The 16,272-nt window shown below is 36.8% G+C and overlaps 1 protein-coding gene across 2 annotated transcripts in view; it reads left to right on the top strand.

Annotated features, from left to right (window-relative positions):
* ABCB5 (ATP binding cassette subfamily B member 5) overlaps positions 1-16,272 on the top strand; it is a 112,361-nt gene that overhangs the window by 37,042 nt on the left and 59,047 nt on the right. Inside the window, exons 14-15 of one of the 2 annotated variants that reach the window (XM_012447735.2) lie at positions 10,647-10,808; positions 15,072-15,212. In XM_012447735.2, coding sequence (XP_012303158.2) covers positions 10,647-10,808; positions 15,072-15,212 — 303 coding nt within the window. Of the gene's footprint in view, positions 1-3,598; positions 4,408-10,646; positions 10,809-15,071; positions 15,213-16,272 lie in introns of those variants that run through there. The other variant, XM_012447736.2, reaches the window with a different exon arrangement.

The raw sequence follows: 16,272 nt of genomic DNA, 5'->3' as shown, positions 1-16,272 counted from the left end.
AAGCCACTAACTTCTTTTAGGGTATGGTTCTTTTCCTTTGATAGATCAGGGCTCCTTTGAGAATCTGATTAAGAAAGGGAAAAATAAACCACCATAACTCTTTAGAAAAGTATACAAATTCACTATACAAAACAACTTACGTGTACTATTGAGGGGTTCATATACCCTGAAGCTATTTGTGAGTAGATGATAACAAAGGAACAAACAGATGATAACAGCTAATCCTTACAACACCCCTATAAGATTAAGATATTTATTCTCATGTTTTACAGTTGAGCTGTAAAACACTGAAGCACAGAGAGGTTAAGTAACAGCTAGGTGCAGTGAAGCCAGACTGGACCACCAGCCTTCTGCCTCATTCATGTAACCACCAGGCTATATTGTTTCAAGATTACACTGCCAGGAGGTAGAGCTAAAACTGATTCTAGATCAGGCTTCAAAACCTCTTTATAAACACAGAATTACCATCTGATCCAGAAATTTCACTTCTGGGTATATGCCCAAAATAACAGAAAGCAGAGTCTCGAAGAGATATTGATATACCAGTGTTTACAGTAGCATCATCTACAGTAGCCAAAGGTGTAAACAATCCAATTGTCCATCAACAGATAAACGGATAAACAAAAGGCGGTAGACACATACAATGGAATAGTACCAGTCTTTAAAAGGAAATTCTGATGATGCTAAAACATGGATAAACCTTGAAGAATTATTCTAAGTGAAATAAAATGGACAAAAAAGGATCCACATTGTATAATTCTGCTCGTATGAGATACATACCATAGTCAAATTCAGAGACGGAAAGAAGAAGAGTGGTTACCAGGGGCTTGGGGGATGGGAAAGTGGGGAGTTAGCATTTAATGGGTACAGTTTCAATATGAGATGATGAAAAAGCTCTGGACATGGGTAGTAGTGACAGTTGCACAACAATGTGAATAAACTTAATGCCACAGAATTGTACCCTTAAAAATGATGACGATTGTAAATGTTATGATTTTTGTTGTTGTTTTGTTTTGTTTTTGAAACAGAGTTTTGCTCTGTCGCCCAGGCTGGAGTGCAATGGCACGATCTCAGCTCACTGTAACCTCTGCCTCCCAGATTCAAGCAATTCTCCTGCCTCAGCCTCCAGAGTAGGTGGAATTAGAGGCACACGCCACCACACCTGGCTAATTTTTATATTTTTGGTAGAGACAGGGTTTCACCTTGTTGGCCAGGCTGATCTCAATCTCCTGACCTCAAATGATCTGCCCACCTCGACCTCCCAAAGTGCTGGGATTACAGGAATGAGCTACTGTGCCCAGCCAGGCATTTTTTTTTTTTTTTTTTTTTGGTAAAAAAAAAAATGAGAGAGAGAGAGAGAATAGTAATGTAAGCTGAGTACAAAGGAAAGTGAAAAAAATTAATAAGTAAAAGAATAGTAACACAGAGAAATTTGCCCTCTCAGAGTCAGAAGGATCCTACCCTTTAAAATGGCTATAAAGTTAAATTCTGTAGTACGCATATTTTTCCACAATTTTAAAAACAAAACTAGCCTTTTTTGAAAAGCCACACTGTCTTCTTGAGAAGAAAATTCAAACCATGTTCCAAATCAAAGCTCTCATGTGGGATAAACTCACTTTTGTTCCCATAGATTGTTTTTATCCTATTGTATAAATAACTAGTAGATTTCTCTTTCATAAATAAATTTAGGTCACTGTTACATAGCAGGACATTTCAAGGTTTTAAAGAATATGTAAAAAGTCTTCTAAGATAAAATAAAATATTTTTCCATGATATGGATAAGCATCTTGGTGATTTCTGTAAATTTAAATTATTTCTAAGCCTTTCTCTCATCCCCAAAATAAGGAAAATGCCTATAGAAGATACTGATTTTCCTAAGCTATCAAATAAGTAATCTCTAATGTATTATTTATCAAGAATAAAAATAGATAAGGTATTATACCCTTGTGGAAAAAATAAACCAATTATTGCAGCATTTTCTCTTCTTACCCACCATTTACTTCATCATTTATTTTTTATTATAAGTTTCTCCACAAAAATGATAAACTTGTTAATAAAGTTAAGTAAAGCTGGGTGTGACAGCTCACACCTGTAATCCCAGCTACTTGGGAGGCTAAAGTGGGAGGAACATGTGAGACTAGGAACTCAGTATCATCGGGGCAACATAGCAAGACCTTATTTGTAAAGAAAATAATAAAACGATTTTTTAAAAGTTCAGTGAAAAGGTATTAAATGGCAATAAATAATTCTGTGTTATCTCCAATTCTTAACTTTCATATTAACTTATTTAGAAGTGACAATAAAGAGATTCAAGGCTATAAAAAGAAAATATTTTACTATTGGTATGTTATTATTTCATGTTCCTAATTACGGAGCACACATGGCTTCATTTTAGCAGAGTTTAGATTCTGAAAGTGTTTCTTTTCTAAAGGGTCTTAACCCAAGCATTGATGCATTCACATGAGTAGATTTCTGCAAGTTGGAAAGAAGGGTCAAGGAGCAGGTGAGTTACTTATTAAAAGTGACTTCTAAGTTCCTGATATTTTGCTATTTGCCATCCCACTTGACAAAAAAGAAAGCATTCTCTGACCAGTGAGGTGGTCTGACAGTAACCCCACATTGCTGAGCCCTGGAACCCATGTCGACCCAGAAGAACACTAAGCCTACTGGCTTTCAACATCACAGTCAGGTAGTTAAGAAACAAAAGGCCTGTGCTTCCCTTTCAACTACCATGGTAACCTTACTATAAAAGATGACCAATTAAAATTCGATAGCATAAAAGAGAAGACACTGAAGAGTAGGGAGAAGGTCTCAGACTGTATTCTTGGAAGTACTAGGGCACTAGGGTCTCCAAGGAGCATCTGAGAGATGGGGAGGTGAGGTGGACAAGCAGGTAGGGCTGTACCCCCAACTCCCCTGCCAATTCAAGCAATGCAGTGATCCATTTATCTGAATGAGAGATATAGATATAGATATATAATTCCAGATGAGCTTTTATTTGTTGAAAGGATTTTGCAGTTAAAAAAAAAAAGGTTGAAGATAACAGGACTACATCATGAAGCACGTCACCAATGAACCCAAAATCCAACTGAGGCAACCTTCTGGAAGGCAGTGAATGGGAATTTGTGTTCTCCTAGCTTTTCTACACCACACTTGCCCCCAGGGCAAGAGAACTCTCTATGCTGACAGGCTTCTGCAGAGAATGTATTATACCTGGTAATGGACCCTCTCACTCAAATGCTCGAGGCTTTGTATTCCTCTTTCTTTTCTGGCTGCCCAGTAGGGTTACGGTAAGTCCTATAACCATCACTGGTGAGAAACTAGCTGATCTCCTCTGGCCCATATCTCTGCGTAGCAATTCTGAGAGGGATGTTTTAAAGCACCCTCTAATTCAAAGTCCAAGACAATGACCAGGTGATGTACGGCTGTGCATGGAATTGTAAAGTAATCTGAAAAACGTCAGCAAAGTTTCAAGTAGAGAGACCTGTCTTCCTGGTGACCTTTGGTCAAATACCTAATTGTTTGACTTTTAGCTTTGTATAATCTGTGAAGTAGAAGAGGAGATACTAGGAAATTCTTTCAATATTATACTTTCTAGAAGAAATAATACAACAAAGACGTATTGAAAATCTACCACACTATCTACTTTGAGGTATCTGGAACCACCATGGAATGAATTGCTCTATCTCCCTAATCTTTACACTAATTCTGGCTAAAAGACAAAGCATCAGCTCAAATTTTCCTGATCAGTTTTTTAGCAGGCTTTGGCTGTCGAAATCTCTTCTATGTTTTCAGTCTGAAGCAATTACTGTTGAATTTTGTGGTGTTGTTCACTATAGGGAGTATATCGGTTTTAGGTCACATCGAGGATCTACTAGAGATGTATTTTTCTAGTTCATTTGATAGTACCTTGAGTATGTACGGTACATGTAGGCCCATTTTATGGACCTTTCAGACACAGTTTTTTCCCTTTTATTAGATATTTCCATGATTTATTTGATGTACTCACATACAAATTCATGCTATAATAAATTAAATTGTAACATAATATCTACCTTAATCAAATGTTTATAGTTTAGACCAGGAGCCTGGCAAAGTAAAGATGACAGAGATATAATGCTTGATAAGTAAATAAATATGAGAAGAGATATATATTAAAACAACTGTGAAGTGAACCCCCTATGAAGAAAAGAAGGTCTATAATAATATAAACCTGTATCCAGAAATCCTGTGATTCTGATTTTGTGAACAAAAGGATACACAGAATTCTCAGACCTTTTCTAGTTGCAACCTTTTAATTGTTTGACTTTATATTCTGTCTCCTCAAATTCTCCTTAGACTGTGATGTGTTAATGCTCTCTTTTGTATTTTCTAATTAAATTCCATGCACATTAATTTGTTTGAGAAATGTTTGATAGTATTGTGAAATCATTGAGCTAATGGGTCGTCACATCACGTGGCTTCATCAATAAGATTTGAGATCTGTTTGCTTTTGGAAAATAACATTTGTAACTTTGAGGAAAGAGAATAAATAGGAGATTTATTAAATAAATATGGACTGTAGGCTAGGTGCCTGAGTGTTTTTGCCTTCACGGTTGTGGTTGCCAGGTTTCTAATGCATACCAACCCAACAACAGCATTCTTGCACTCTCTTTTAAAGAGCTGTAGGCAAGTCTCGACTCTCCAAGACCCAGAATAGAGTTCAAATTTGAAGTGTGAAAGAGAGAAGTGGTATCAGCATAGGCTGAATATCTTACCTCTGAAAATGACAGATCAGATAAACCCAAATTGAGATATTCTACAAAACATCTAACCAGTGTTCTTTAAAACTATCAAGTTCATCAAAAACAAGGATGATATTAGACACTGTAACAGCCAAGAGGTGAGGATCCTAGAACAGAAAAAGAATATGAGGTGAAAATTGAGAAATCTGAATAGAATATGGGGTTTAGATAACGAAGTGTCAATAGTGGTTCAGTAGTTGTGGCAAATGTATCATAGAAATGTAAGATGTTAGAACTGAGGGATATTGTGTGCAGGGCAGGTGGAAGCATCCTGCACTATCTTTGCAATTTTTCTGTAAGTCTAAAACTATTCTAAAATAAAATGTTTACTAAAAAAAAAAAAAACTAATTACATTTTTACCAATTTTGTTATACCATTCACAAGGGTGTGCTGTATAAGCAAAGCTTTGACTTATCATATCAAAGTAAATGGGAGACTGAGAAAAACAAGAAGCAAGCAATAAAAACTTGTCCCCCAAATATCACTCATTAGTTTAATAAAATGTTCATAAATTTGACAATATCAGACAATAAAGAAAGCACTAAGCATGTTAGTCCTTAGTAGAACTCTCTTCTACAGCAGAGTAGGTTACACATAAAAATGACCCATAGAAACTTACAAATGCTAATAAGTAATTTCTAGTTAAAAATATTATTATGTGTCCATTATCAGACCTTAATGAAGTTAAGAAAAATAAATCTTCCTGTCTACAACCCTATATCACAGTTGTCCCCAATCTACTTTGTCATTATTTTTGCAGGGCATTCATTAAAATGTCCGTCTCATTCAGAATTCCTGCAGAACTTTAGAATGGCCAACTGGGCTGGTGAATATATTTACTTTTTTTTGCTTGACTTTGACGTTTGTTTTTAAGAGCTTTTTGAGGTTTCATTGACATATAAGAAACCATACATATTAAAATGTATGATTGAAAAAATTTTGGCAGATATGTACACCTGTGAAATAATCACCACAATCAAGATAGTCAGCCACATTTTTCACATGACTTTTGTAACCACTTCACCCTGACACTTTCCAGCCCCTGCCCCCAACCCTTGGCAACCTCAGGTTTGCTTACTGCCACTAGAGATTTATTTGTATTTTCTAGAACTTTATATAAATGGAGCAATACCATATGTATTCTGTTATGTCTGGCTTCTTTCATTCAGCATAATTATTTTGAGACTCATCCATGTTGTAGAATGCATCAATAGTTTGTTTCTTTTTATTGATAAATAGTATTCTATTTACGACTACGCCACAATTTAAACTAATTGATATGGATGCTCATTTGAATTATTGGGTTTGTTTTCAGTTTTGGGATATTACAGATAAAGCTGTTCTAAACATTCATATGCAAGTCTTTGTATAGACATGTGCTTTCATTTATCCTGAGTAAATACCTGGGATTTAAATGGCTGTTCAGTAGGTATAAAATTTCACTTATGTAAGATGAATAAGTTCTAGATATTAACACTACAACATTGTGCCTACAGTTAGCAATATTGTATTGTGCACTTAAAATTTTCAGAGATAGATCTCCTGTGAAGTGTTCTTACCATAAAAAAATTAATCTGCACAGTAACTCTAAAATAAAGGTAGTATAATTTTCTCTATTATTAAATGAAGAATATAAGACTTAGGAGTATAAAAAAAAATTGTCTAAGACCTCAAAGCCAGAAATTGGTAGAAACAAGATCCAAACCCAGGATTTGCAACTCCAGAAAACACGAATGATGAAATTATTGAATACGAGATTTGCCATTATAAAAGTCATACACTATAGTCTATTTATACTGCTTGCCATTTTGTAGTTAATTACCATGTAATATGTTAAGCAGTATTAACATATAAATACCAGCCATTTAAATCTCCATCGTGGTATCTGTCAGATTAACTGTATTATGAGTTTTTATTGAGACAGCATGGACTTCATTTCTATATCATTAGTCTTCTCAGTCTGTTGTTCATAAAGCTTGCTTAGCTATTCACACAGTGTGATAACTTGCTTTTAAACTAAAAATATGAAGGGAAATTTGATCCTAGTCATATTAGCTGAGTATATTCTTTTAGAAAAGAGTTCTGAAGCACAGGTAGGGTTGCTATAGGGGAGAATAACTGTCTTTCCTACCTTTTGTGACAGGAGATGGGGATTAAGGATAGAGATTCAGAAACTGAACAATTATAGTCTGATTTTTTAGTCTAAGACATCTTAGTCTGACATCTACTCTGACTTGGATAGATGTTTAACTATCAGAAAAGAGTGCCCTTTGCCTGTAATTCCTGCCCTTTGGGAGACCAAGGCAGGTGGATGACCTGAGGTCGGGAGTTCAAGACCAGCCTGCCCAACATGGCAAAACCCCATCTCTTCTAAAAATACAAAAATCAGCTGGGTGTGGTGGTACATGCTTGTAATCCCAGCTACCTGGGAGGCTGAGGCAGGAGAATCAGTTGAACCCAGGAGGCAGAGGTTGCAGTGAGCTGAGATCATGCCACTACACTCCAGCCTGGGCCACAGAGTGAGACTCCGTCTCAAAAACTAATTAATTAATTTAATTTAATTTTAAAACACAGTGCCTTTTTTCCCCCCTTCTACCTAGTCCTGCTCTTTAAATGACTCTCTTGATATCTACACATGGGGAAAACCAGCTGAAGTAGACTCACATTGAACGCTTTTTGCCTCTGTCAGCGGTCAAGGCCGGCTACGTAGTTTGTGGGGCCCAGCGCAAAATGAAAATGTGTAGCCTCTTATTCAAAAATTATTAAAACTCCATGATGACAACAGCAGAGTATTAAACCAAGAATCATGCCCTTCTCAAACTTTCTTACTTTTAAACAAAAGTGCAATACATGCACATTAAATAAAATTGGGAAAATTGAGATGAGAAAAATATAATCCATAGGTCCAATAATTAAAAACAGGCACTATTAGTATATTGATATATTTCTATATAGGTGTCCTTTTCTATGGGTGGCTTTTTTTAAAAAGTTATAATAGGATACATATTTTTCCTGCATTTTCTCAGGTAGCGTTATATCATACATCTTTTCCACATTATCATTTAATCTTAATAATTAATGTTTTGAGAGGTTCCCTTCTCCTATAGATTTGGAAAAAGTTTGAAAGAAATAATCACCTGCTTCACCAAGTTTATCTACTGCAATAAGAGACCTTGTGGAGAGAGGAGGGAGAACCACACCAGGTTTTACTAGCAGTCCTTCCAGTGACTGGCTGAGGCCTTGAACAAGCTTCTTAACTTTCAGAGTTCCAGTTTCCTGCTCTATAGTAGATAAGAATAAGAATAAGAAAGGTAAACAGCAGCAACACAGTAATAGTATGAATAGTAACAATACTAGCCGTCAGTTGTTGATTCCCTGGCAAATTTGTAGTGCCAGAAGTGTCAGTTATTGTGCTCTTCCAGAGGAAGAGTAAGCTGGAGGACGTAAACTCATAGTTTTCAATACCTGTTTTAAGTCTATAATAGTTAAGACAGCATAGCATTGGTCCAGTGACAGACAAGCTGAATAGCAGAATAGCAAATAGAATACAAAAAGAGACACAAAACAATTGTCACCTGATTTATGGTGAAGACAATTCTACAGTAGAGTAAGGAAGGGATGGTGTTCAAAATATGCTGCTGGGACACTTGGTTAACTCTACGGGAAAAAGAACATTGACTCCTATTTGGCATCGTACACAAAAACTAATTTAGGTGTTCTACATCACATCAAAATATGAAAGGCAAAAGATAAAGATTGTAAGGTAAAACACAGAAAAACATCCATGTGACCTTGGAGTAAAGATTCTTAAAAGTACACAAAAAGCATAAATTGTAAAAGAAAAAATTTGATAAATTGGACTTAATTAAAATTTTTAAATTCTGTTCATGAAAAGACACCATTAAGAGTGAGACACTGTGGCTGGGCGCAGTGGCTCACGCCTATAATCCCAGCACTTTGGGAAGCTGAGGCGGGTGGATCACCTGAGGTCAGGAGTTTGAGATCAGTCTGGCCAACATGAGGTTGGGGTGAAACCCCATCTCTACTAAAAATACAAGAAATTAGTTGGGTGTGGTGGTGGGCACTGGTAATTCCAGCTACTCAGGAGGCTGAGGCAGGAGAATCTCTTGAACCAGGCAGGCAGAGGTTGCAGTGAGCTGAAATTGTGCCACTGCACTCCCTCCCAGGCAACAAGAGCTAAACTCCATCTCAAAAAAAAAAAAAAAAAAGAGAGAGAGAGTGAAAAGACAATCACATAAAGAGAAATTGTAACTGCTGTAATATACGGTATTTAATAAAGTTCACACATCTAGAGTATATAAACAATTCATGAAAATTGGAAAGAAAACGTTCTAATAGGAAAATGAGAAAAAACGTGGACAGTTCACAAGAGAGAATATCCAAATTGTCACTAATCATTTGAAAAGTTGTTCAAATTTATTAGTCATAGGAAAAATGCAAATAAAAGTCACAAAATGATAGTTCTCACCCATCAGACAGAAAGAACCAAGTCTTGGTCAGAATACAGAGCAACCATGGTCCTCTTGCACTATTGGGAGGTTTACGTAATAGGGCAACTACTTTGAAAAACTATTTGGCAGAATCTAATGAAGCAGAGCATTTACAGACCTTATGACTCAGCAACTCCTCTCCTAGGCATACAACTAGAATTGTGTACATATGTTCATCATATAAACATTTATGGCATCCTACATATATATAGTAGGAAAAAAAAAAACCTATCCAAATGCCAATCAGGAGCAGAATTGATAAATACGTTACAGTATAGTCGCATAATAGAATACTGTGTGGCAATAAGAATGAATTAACCACAACTCCATACAACCAAATGGTTCCTCAAAAACATAATGTTAAGTGACAACATCCAGACACAGAAGAGTATACAATGCATAATCTCATTTATATAAGTTACCAAAAACTCAAAACAAATTATGTTGTTAGAAATCGGGATAGTGGTGACTCTTAGTATGAATATTAAGAATGACTTTGTAAAGGGCATGAGATGAACTTGTGGGTGCTAGTAATGATGGGATTCTTGACCTGGATACTATGATAGGGGGGTATTCAGTTTGAAATGCACTGATCTGTATGTACCTTTATCTGTAGTTTTCCATATATTAATGACACTTGTAAAAAAAAGTTAAAAATATATATTACTTTAAATTTGTACCCAACCAGTTAAGTAATATCCCCATTTTAATGATGAAAACAAGAGAAATAGTGAGTTTAAGTTAGTTACTTCTAGTTACCAATAGCCATTAAATGGTCTTTAGAGTCCTTTCTAATTCTGAGATACTATGGTTTTATAAAACACTGGTTTCAAATCTAATTAACTTTCTGACTTTCTTTTTATTCTAATTTCTATTGGCCTTCTTACTCTTTCAAAGTTTCCAAATTTCTTTATCCAAGGATAAGACACTTTAATAATACTTAAAATAATACTGCAACAAAGATTTCTTTCTTTCTTTTTTCTTGTTGTGACAGAGTTTGGCTCTTGTTGCCCATGCTGGAGTGCAATGGTGTGACCTGAGCTTACTGCAACCTCCGCCTCTTGGGTTTAAGCGATTCTCCTGCCTCAGCCTCTGGAGTAGCTGGGATTACAGATATGCTTCACCACAGCCGGCTAATTTTTTGTATTTTTAGTAGTGACGGGGTTTTACCATGTTGGCCAGACTGATCTTGAACTCCTGACCTCAGGTGATCCACCCTCCTTGATCTCCCAAACTGCAGGGATTACAGGCATGACTCACTGTTCCTGGCCAACAAAGCTTTCCTAAACAGTGCAAAGGCTGTTATTTCTACTAATGTCTTATTTATTTTCTATGCTTTTTATTCTGTAGGCAAGCAAAGTTCGGACTACAATTGTGGTAGCACACCGACTTTCTACTATTCGAAGTGCAGATTTGATTGTGACCATAAAGGATGGAACGGTGGTGGAAAAAGGAACACATGCTGAACTAATGGCAAAACGAGGTCTATATTATTCATTTGCAATGTCACAGGTAATGCCTATGTGACATAATGCTGTCAACAGGATTTTTTTTTTAATATTTCAGAGATCATACCACACTAGAAAACAAAAGTTGCAAATTATAATCTTAAATTTAAAAAGCAACAAAGGTTTATAGTTTCTCAGTAAAGAAACTGTGTCAAATCCTCAGCGTTGTGCTAAATAATATGGAAGTTGAAGAACTAACGTGTACCTGGTACCTAATATATGCCAGGCACACTCCAAATAGGCTTCCAAACTTGTATGTGGCAGATCCTGTGATCTTTGGGTTAGAATACAAAGAAGTATAACACATAATCCCTACTGAAAGACTTAAAACTTACCTACAGAGGCAAACTGCAAAATTATGCATATAGATGTTACTAGTTGTAAAAAGAAAAAACAAGATTGATGGGGAGAGACAGAGCTATATTACCCACGAAAGGTTTCATGAAAGAGGTCTTTAAGTTTAAAAGGTGGGAGTTGGGGGTGAACATGAAGGATAAATTTAGGTAGGCAGAACAACAGCATAGAGGCAAAAAGGAACTTGGTGTGCAAGTAAAACATAAAAATGGCAGCTTTCCTTAAGTAACGATGAATGTTAGGGGTATAACAGAAAAGAGTTGGATAATGAGTGTCAGATCATGGGAGTTCTTAGAATCCAGGCAGAAGGGTTGAGACTTAATGTGTAGGAAGCACCTAAGACCATGCCTGGCACACAGTGGGCACTCAGTAAACATTTGCTGAATGAAAGGATGCGCACATAAAACCTTACTGTCACTACATCCCACAAGTGGACCAGATGTCACCACATCCCCACAAGTGGACCAGAAAGCTCATATTGGGCAATCAAGCAGGGGCATGATGATGCTGAAGGCACACGGCAAATTCCCCTTCTTTAGGATCCATACTTGGGCATGTCACGGATCCACCCTTAGGGATTTCACATAACTTTCTCACTAGGGCACATTAATATAAGTCATAGGAATTAGGCTCTAGCTCTCTTCTTTTTTCTAGCCCAGCTTTCTTCTCTTGATCTGGAAGGCAGCCTTTTTTTGAAGGGCTCTTCTACAGATAACTAATTTCAACCCATTTTGATCTTCTTCAACTTTCTGATAGTATCTTTGATGTCAATATTATTATTTTATGAATTAGGAAATTTAGAAAGTTATGAGCCTCCATCTCCTCATCAAGTTTATAACTTCATGCCCTAAGAAGCAATGACAGCAAAATAGGTTTGAAAATACAGTTTTATATTAATTGAAAAACTGTCTGATTCTGATTTTATTTCATATTAGTTTATATTTTATGTTTCAAAAATAAAAGTCAGGTGTCATTTGACAATTGAATTTTCATTCCACAGTAGACTTAATAATTTATTAGGTTATTACATTTAATATTTTGAAACTAATATGAGTTGCAATAAAAGGAAATAACTGGTTGAGTTAACCCTATTTTGAGATTTTTTTTTTTTTTTTTTTTGGAGACTGAGTTTTGCTCTTGTTGCCCAAGCTGGAGTGCAATGGCACGATCTCAGCTTACCGCAACCTCTGCCTCCCGGGTTCAAGTGATTCTCCTGTCTCAGCCTCACGAGTAGCTAGAATTACTAGTATGCGCCACTATGTGTCGCTAATTTTGTATTTTTAGTAGAGACGAGGTTTCTCCATGTTCGTCAGGCTTGTCTTGAACTCCCAACTTCAGGTGATCTGCCTGCCTCAGCCTCCCAAAGTGCTGGGATTACAGGCATGAGCCACTGTGCTGGCCTATTTTGATATTTTCTTTAAAACTATTAATACTATTATAATCAGATCTTTCTTTAAGGTAGTACATCCTTATTTTTTATTGTAATTAAACTAAAAAATCCATTATTAGGTCTTAAGTTAAAGGCTTTCACAATGTAAAAAAAGCAAAAGTGGTGTGTTTGTGGTAAGAATGTGTAAAAATTTTAAACACCTTATTTAAAATGGATTAGTATTCTCTGGTTACCTAAAATAATGTCCATTCAGATATAATAACATCATTTTAAATATTAATACTAAGTATAATATTCTAAGTATTGTATAGTAAATGTGACATACATAATATCTACACAAATACGTAACTCATTTTTGAAGATCAGGACATACTTATTTTCCAGTGTTGACTGTGGTATCAAATGTGGTATCAAAATTAACCAATTTTGATAATTCAAAATTATCACAAATATCACAGAGTTAATGCTGTTAAAATAATCCTGAGAAGCAGTATAGCAAAGTGGTTAAGATGATGAACTCTGTGGTCACTGCAAGGTGACTCTACCACTTAGTAGTTTTAGGTCCTTGAGCAAGTTATTTAAATTCTCAGTGCCTCAATTTCCTAATCTCTAACAAGAGGAAAATAGTAATAATCTATTAATAAATTATGGTGAGTATTAAATGGGCTAAAACATGTAAAGTACTTAGAATTATTGTTAGTATAATAAATTTTATTATGCTATTATTGGGATTAACATATTTGATCAAACTTTTTAGAAAAGTTCAAACTATGGAGATTCATACTATAATTATTTACCTAGACTGTACAGGATTATATATACATGTATAGTGCTTTAGTGAGTTTCTATGTGAAAATGAAATAAAAACAAGTAGATATATAAATATCAAAACTTCTTGTCATCATTTTGTCCAGCAACTTTATCAGGAAAAGAAATTTTCTTTGACCAATTAAAGCACCTTCTCAGGAAATTTATTATGAGGAAAGGTCAAAGTTTTATTTTAAACTTGCCATAAAGTAAGTAACTCCTGTGGGTGGAGGAGAAAAGCCAAATAAGGCAGGACATGATGGCTGGTTCCTGTAATCCCAGCTACGTGGCAGGCTGAGACAGGAGGACTGCTTCAGCCGAGGAGTTTAACACTAGCTTGGGCAACACAGTGAGACCTACTCTCTAAAACACAAATAAATAATAAAAACAAAAAACAAAAAATAAAAAATTTCAAAGCCACATAAAGTATTTCTTTCACAGTAGAGATATTTACAGGGAAAAAAGGAAAATGATAGCAAAAGGAATGCCTGATTAAAGATGTTTGGACAGTCCAGGGCTGTTCAAAGTTCATTGTCTCTTTAAATGGCTGATAAACTGTTAAGTTTGTCAAAGAGTCACAGTGTCCCTGGAAAGTATTCCATGTGCACATTTCTCCTGGTAGACCTAAATCAACCTGCGTTTTTCATCTCTTCCCCACGGTGGCTGGACCTACTAGCATCCTAGCTGGGTTTCTCATTTCTCTTGTCCTCCTCCTCCCACCTCTTCCTGGGAAAGTCACAGATTTACTCACACCATATTCAAATGAACAGAGAATCTGTAGCTCTGTTATTTCACTAAAGTGTTCTCATGAGTAGCAAGAAAAAGAAAAACTAGACTTAGAGCAATTTGGTTTTGAACTTTGTTCTATCCTATAATGTACTAATAAACAGTTTATTTAAGGTTAAAAATTTTTATTTTGAGGCAGAGTCTAGCTCTGTCACCCAGGCTGGAGTGTAGTGGTGCAATCTTGGCTCACTGCAGCCTCCACCTCCTGAGTAGCTGGGATCACAGGCACACACCACTAAAACCAACTAATTCTTTGTATTTTTAGTAGAGACAGGGTTTCACCATGTTGGCCAGGCTGGTCTGGAACTCCTGGCCTGAAGTGATCCACTTGCCTGAGCCCCTTAAAATGCTGGGATTACAGGGGTGACAATTGCACCTGGCCCTTAAGGTTAATTTGATTGCTTTGGAACTTCTTATTGTTTGGGAACAAGCCCTCTGAGTTTTGTTTTTCATTTACACTTTGGGATGGGCAGCAGGGGCAGGCTTGGAAAGCATGATTGTCTCCCAAGGTCTCTCTCAGGCCCAGCCTCACATATAAGTACCCAACTAAATACTACAAATTTGTAAGCTCCAGAAATGGCTAGGAAGAAGGCACCAGCAACAGTATCTTCTGTCTCAAGAAGCTCCTTTTACTAAGATCTCTCCTTGCTAGTGATATAATTGTTTTAGATTAAGGCATTGTTTTGTGCAGGTGATTATATAGGTCCTTAAAAAAGAAGGGACAGTGAGCTATTGCCAGTCACTAACATTTTAGTATGAGATAGACTTAATAGCTCTCTATCAAGCCTGAAAGCTGTTCAGCAAGAACTACATTAGAATACGCCACTTTCAATAGCAAAGGCAATAACAGCTTTAAAGGGATGCTTAATAAAGTGTCTTTGAATTTTTAAGGCATTCTTATAATGATAACCTGTATACTCTTCCTGTAAGGATATTAAAAAAGCTGATGAACAAATGGAGTCAATGACATATTCTACTGAAAGAAAGACCAACTCACTTCCTCTGTGCTCTGTGAATAGCATCAAGTCAGACCTCACTGACAAGGCTGAGGAATCCATCCAGTCTAAAGAGGTAATAGCTCAGCTATTAACCAGTTTTTCCTGCATATTTTCTGATTTTGATTTAATCCTTATAAAATTTTAACTTTATTTATAGTAAAATATTACTGTAACACTAAGCCCACAAAATATGTCTTTCCCTAACTTTGCTCTAGCATCAGCATGACACTCTAGTTAAGGCTGTCTACTAAGGCTGCATTTATATCAGAGGTCCTTCCTTACTGGGGGAAAGAAAATCTCATAAGACTGTTACATGATTTTTTCCTATGAAGCAAACCATGGGTTAAAACAGTGCCTGGGCAAATGTGATACAGATACTACTGGTGAGGCACAAGATTAATTTGAGTCAGATCAGAGCATAAATGCATGCCACTCCCAGAATGCAGATAGGTCCCTCATGTATACGACCCAGGCCTGCAGTCCCAGGGCACAGCTCACTTGGGTGAGAGTATCTGTTCTCAGGCTTACTGTGCCCCTTCCTAGCCCAACGCCCCCAGGCTCTGCCCAAGCTCCACTTCACTTGCTTTGACACTCCTTCCACTGATACCCCTCATACTTCTAGTCAGTCCCCATCTGCACCTGAAGTCTCACTTCTCTGTCTCAATTCCAGCTCCTTTCTCTTAATATGCCCAACACCTGCTTTGAGCATCCACCCCACACCCTGAACATTCTCTATGGCACCCTTTTACAAAACATGATTCCATCTTAATCTCACCTTAACCCATGCTTCTCCCAGCCTCTCCATTCGCTGAGCCCCAGTCCTCTTCCCAGCCCCAGGTGATCTTTGCTAGCCCCTGGTGCTCTGTAACCTCATATGCCTTGAAATCCCTCACCCTTGCCCCTGTATCTCAGCTTCAATCCCCCAACCTCCAGCATCTATACCATCCCACACCTATCCTTGGCCCACTGTTTCCTCCCAAACTAGAGTTTCCTTCTTCTCCTTGGAAATGACAGAGACTTGAGATTGAATCGCCTCTTAGCTGTTCTTGCCATATTCATGCCCACTTTCCTTGGTCTCATCTGTCAATTATCTGCCTGAAGCTCCTGGATTATCTGCCCCAAAACCCCTCTTG

Source organism: Aotus nancymaae, unplaced genomic scaffold (genome assembly GCF_030222135.1).
Source record: "Aotus nancymaae isolate 86718 unplaced genomic scaffold, 86718_ANA_hifiasm-v0.15.2.pri h1tg000025l, whole genome shotgun sequence".
Classification (NCBI taxonomy): Eukaryota; Metazoa; Chordata; class Mammalia; order Primates; family Aotidae; genus Aotus; species Aotus nancymaae.
Note: the sequence above shows the minus strand (reverse complement) of the source record. Positions and strands in the feature narration are given on the sequence as shown.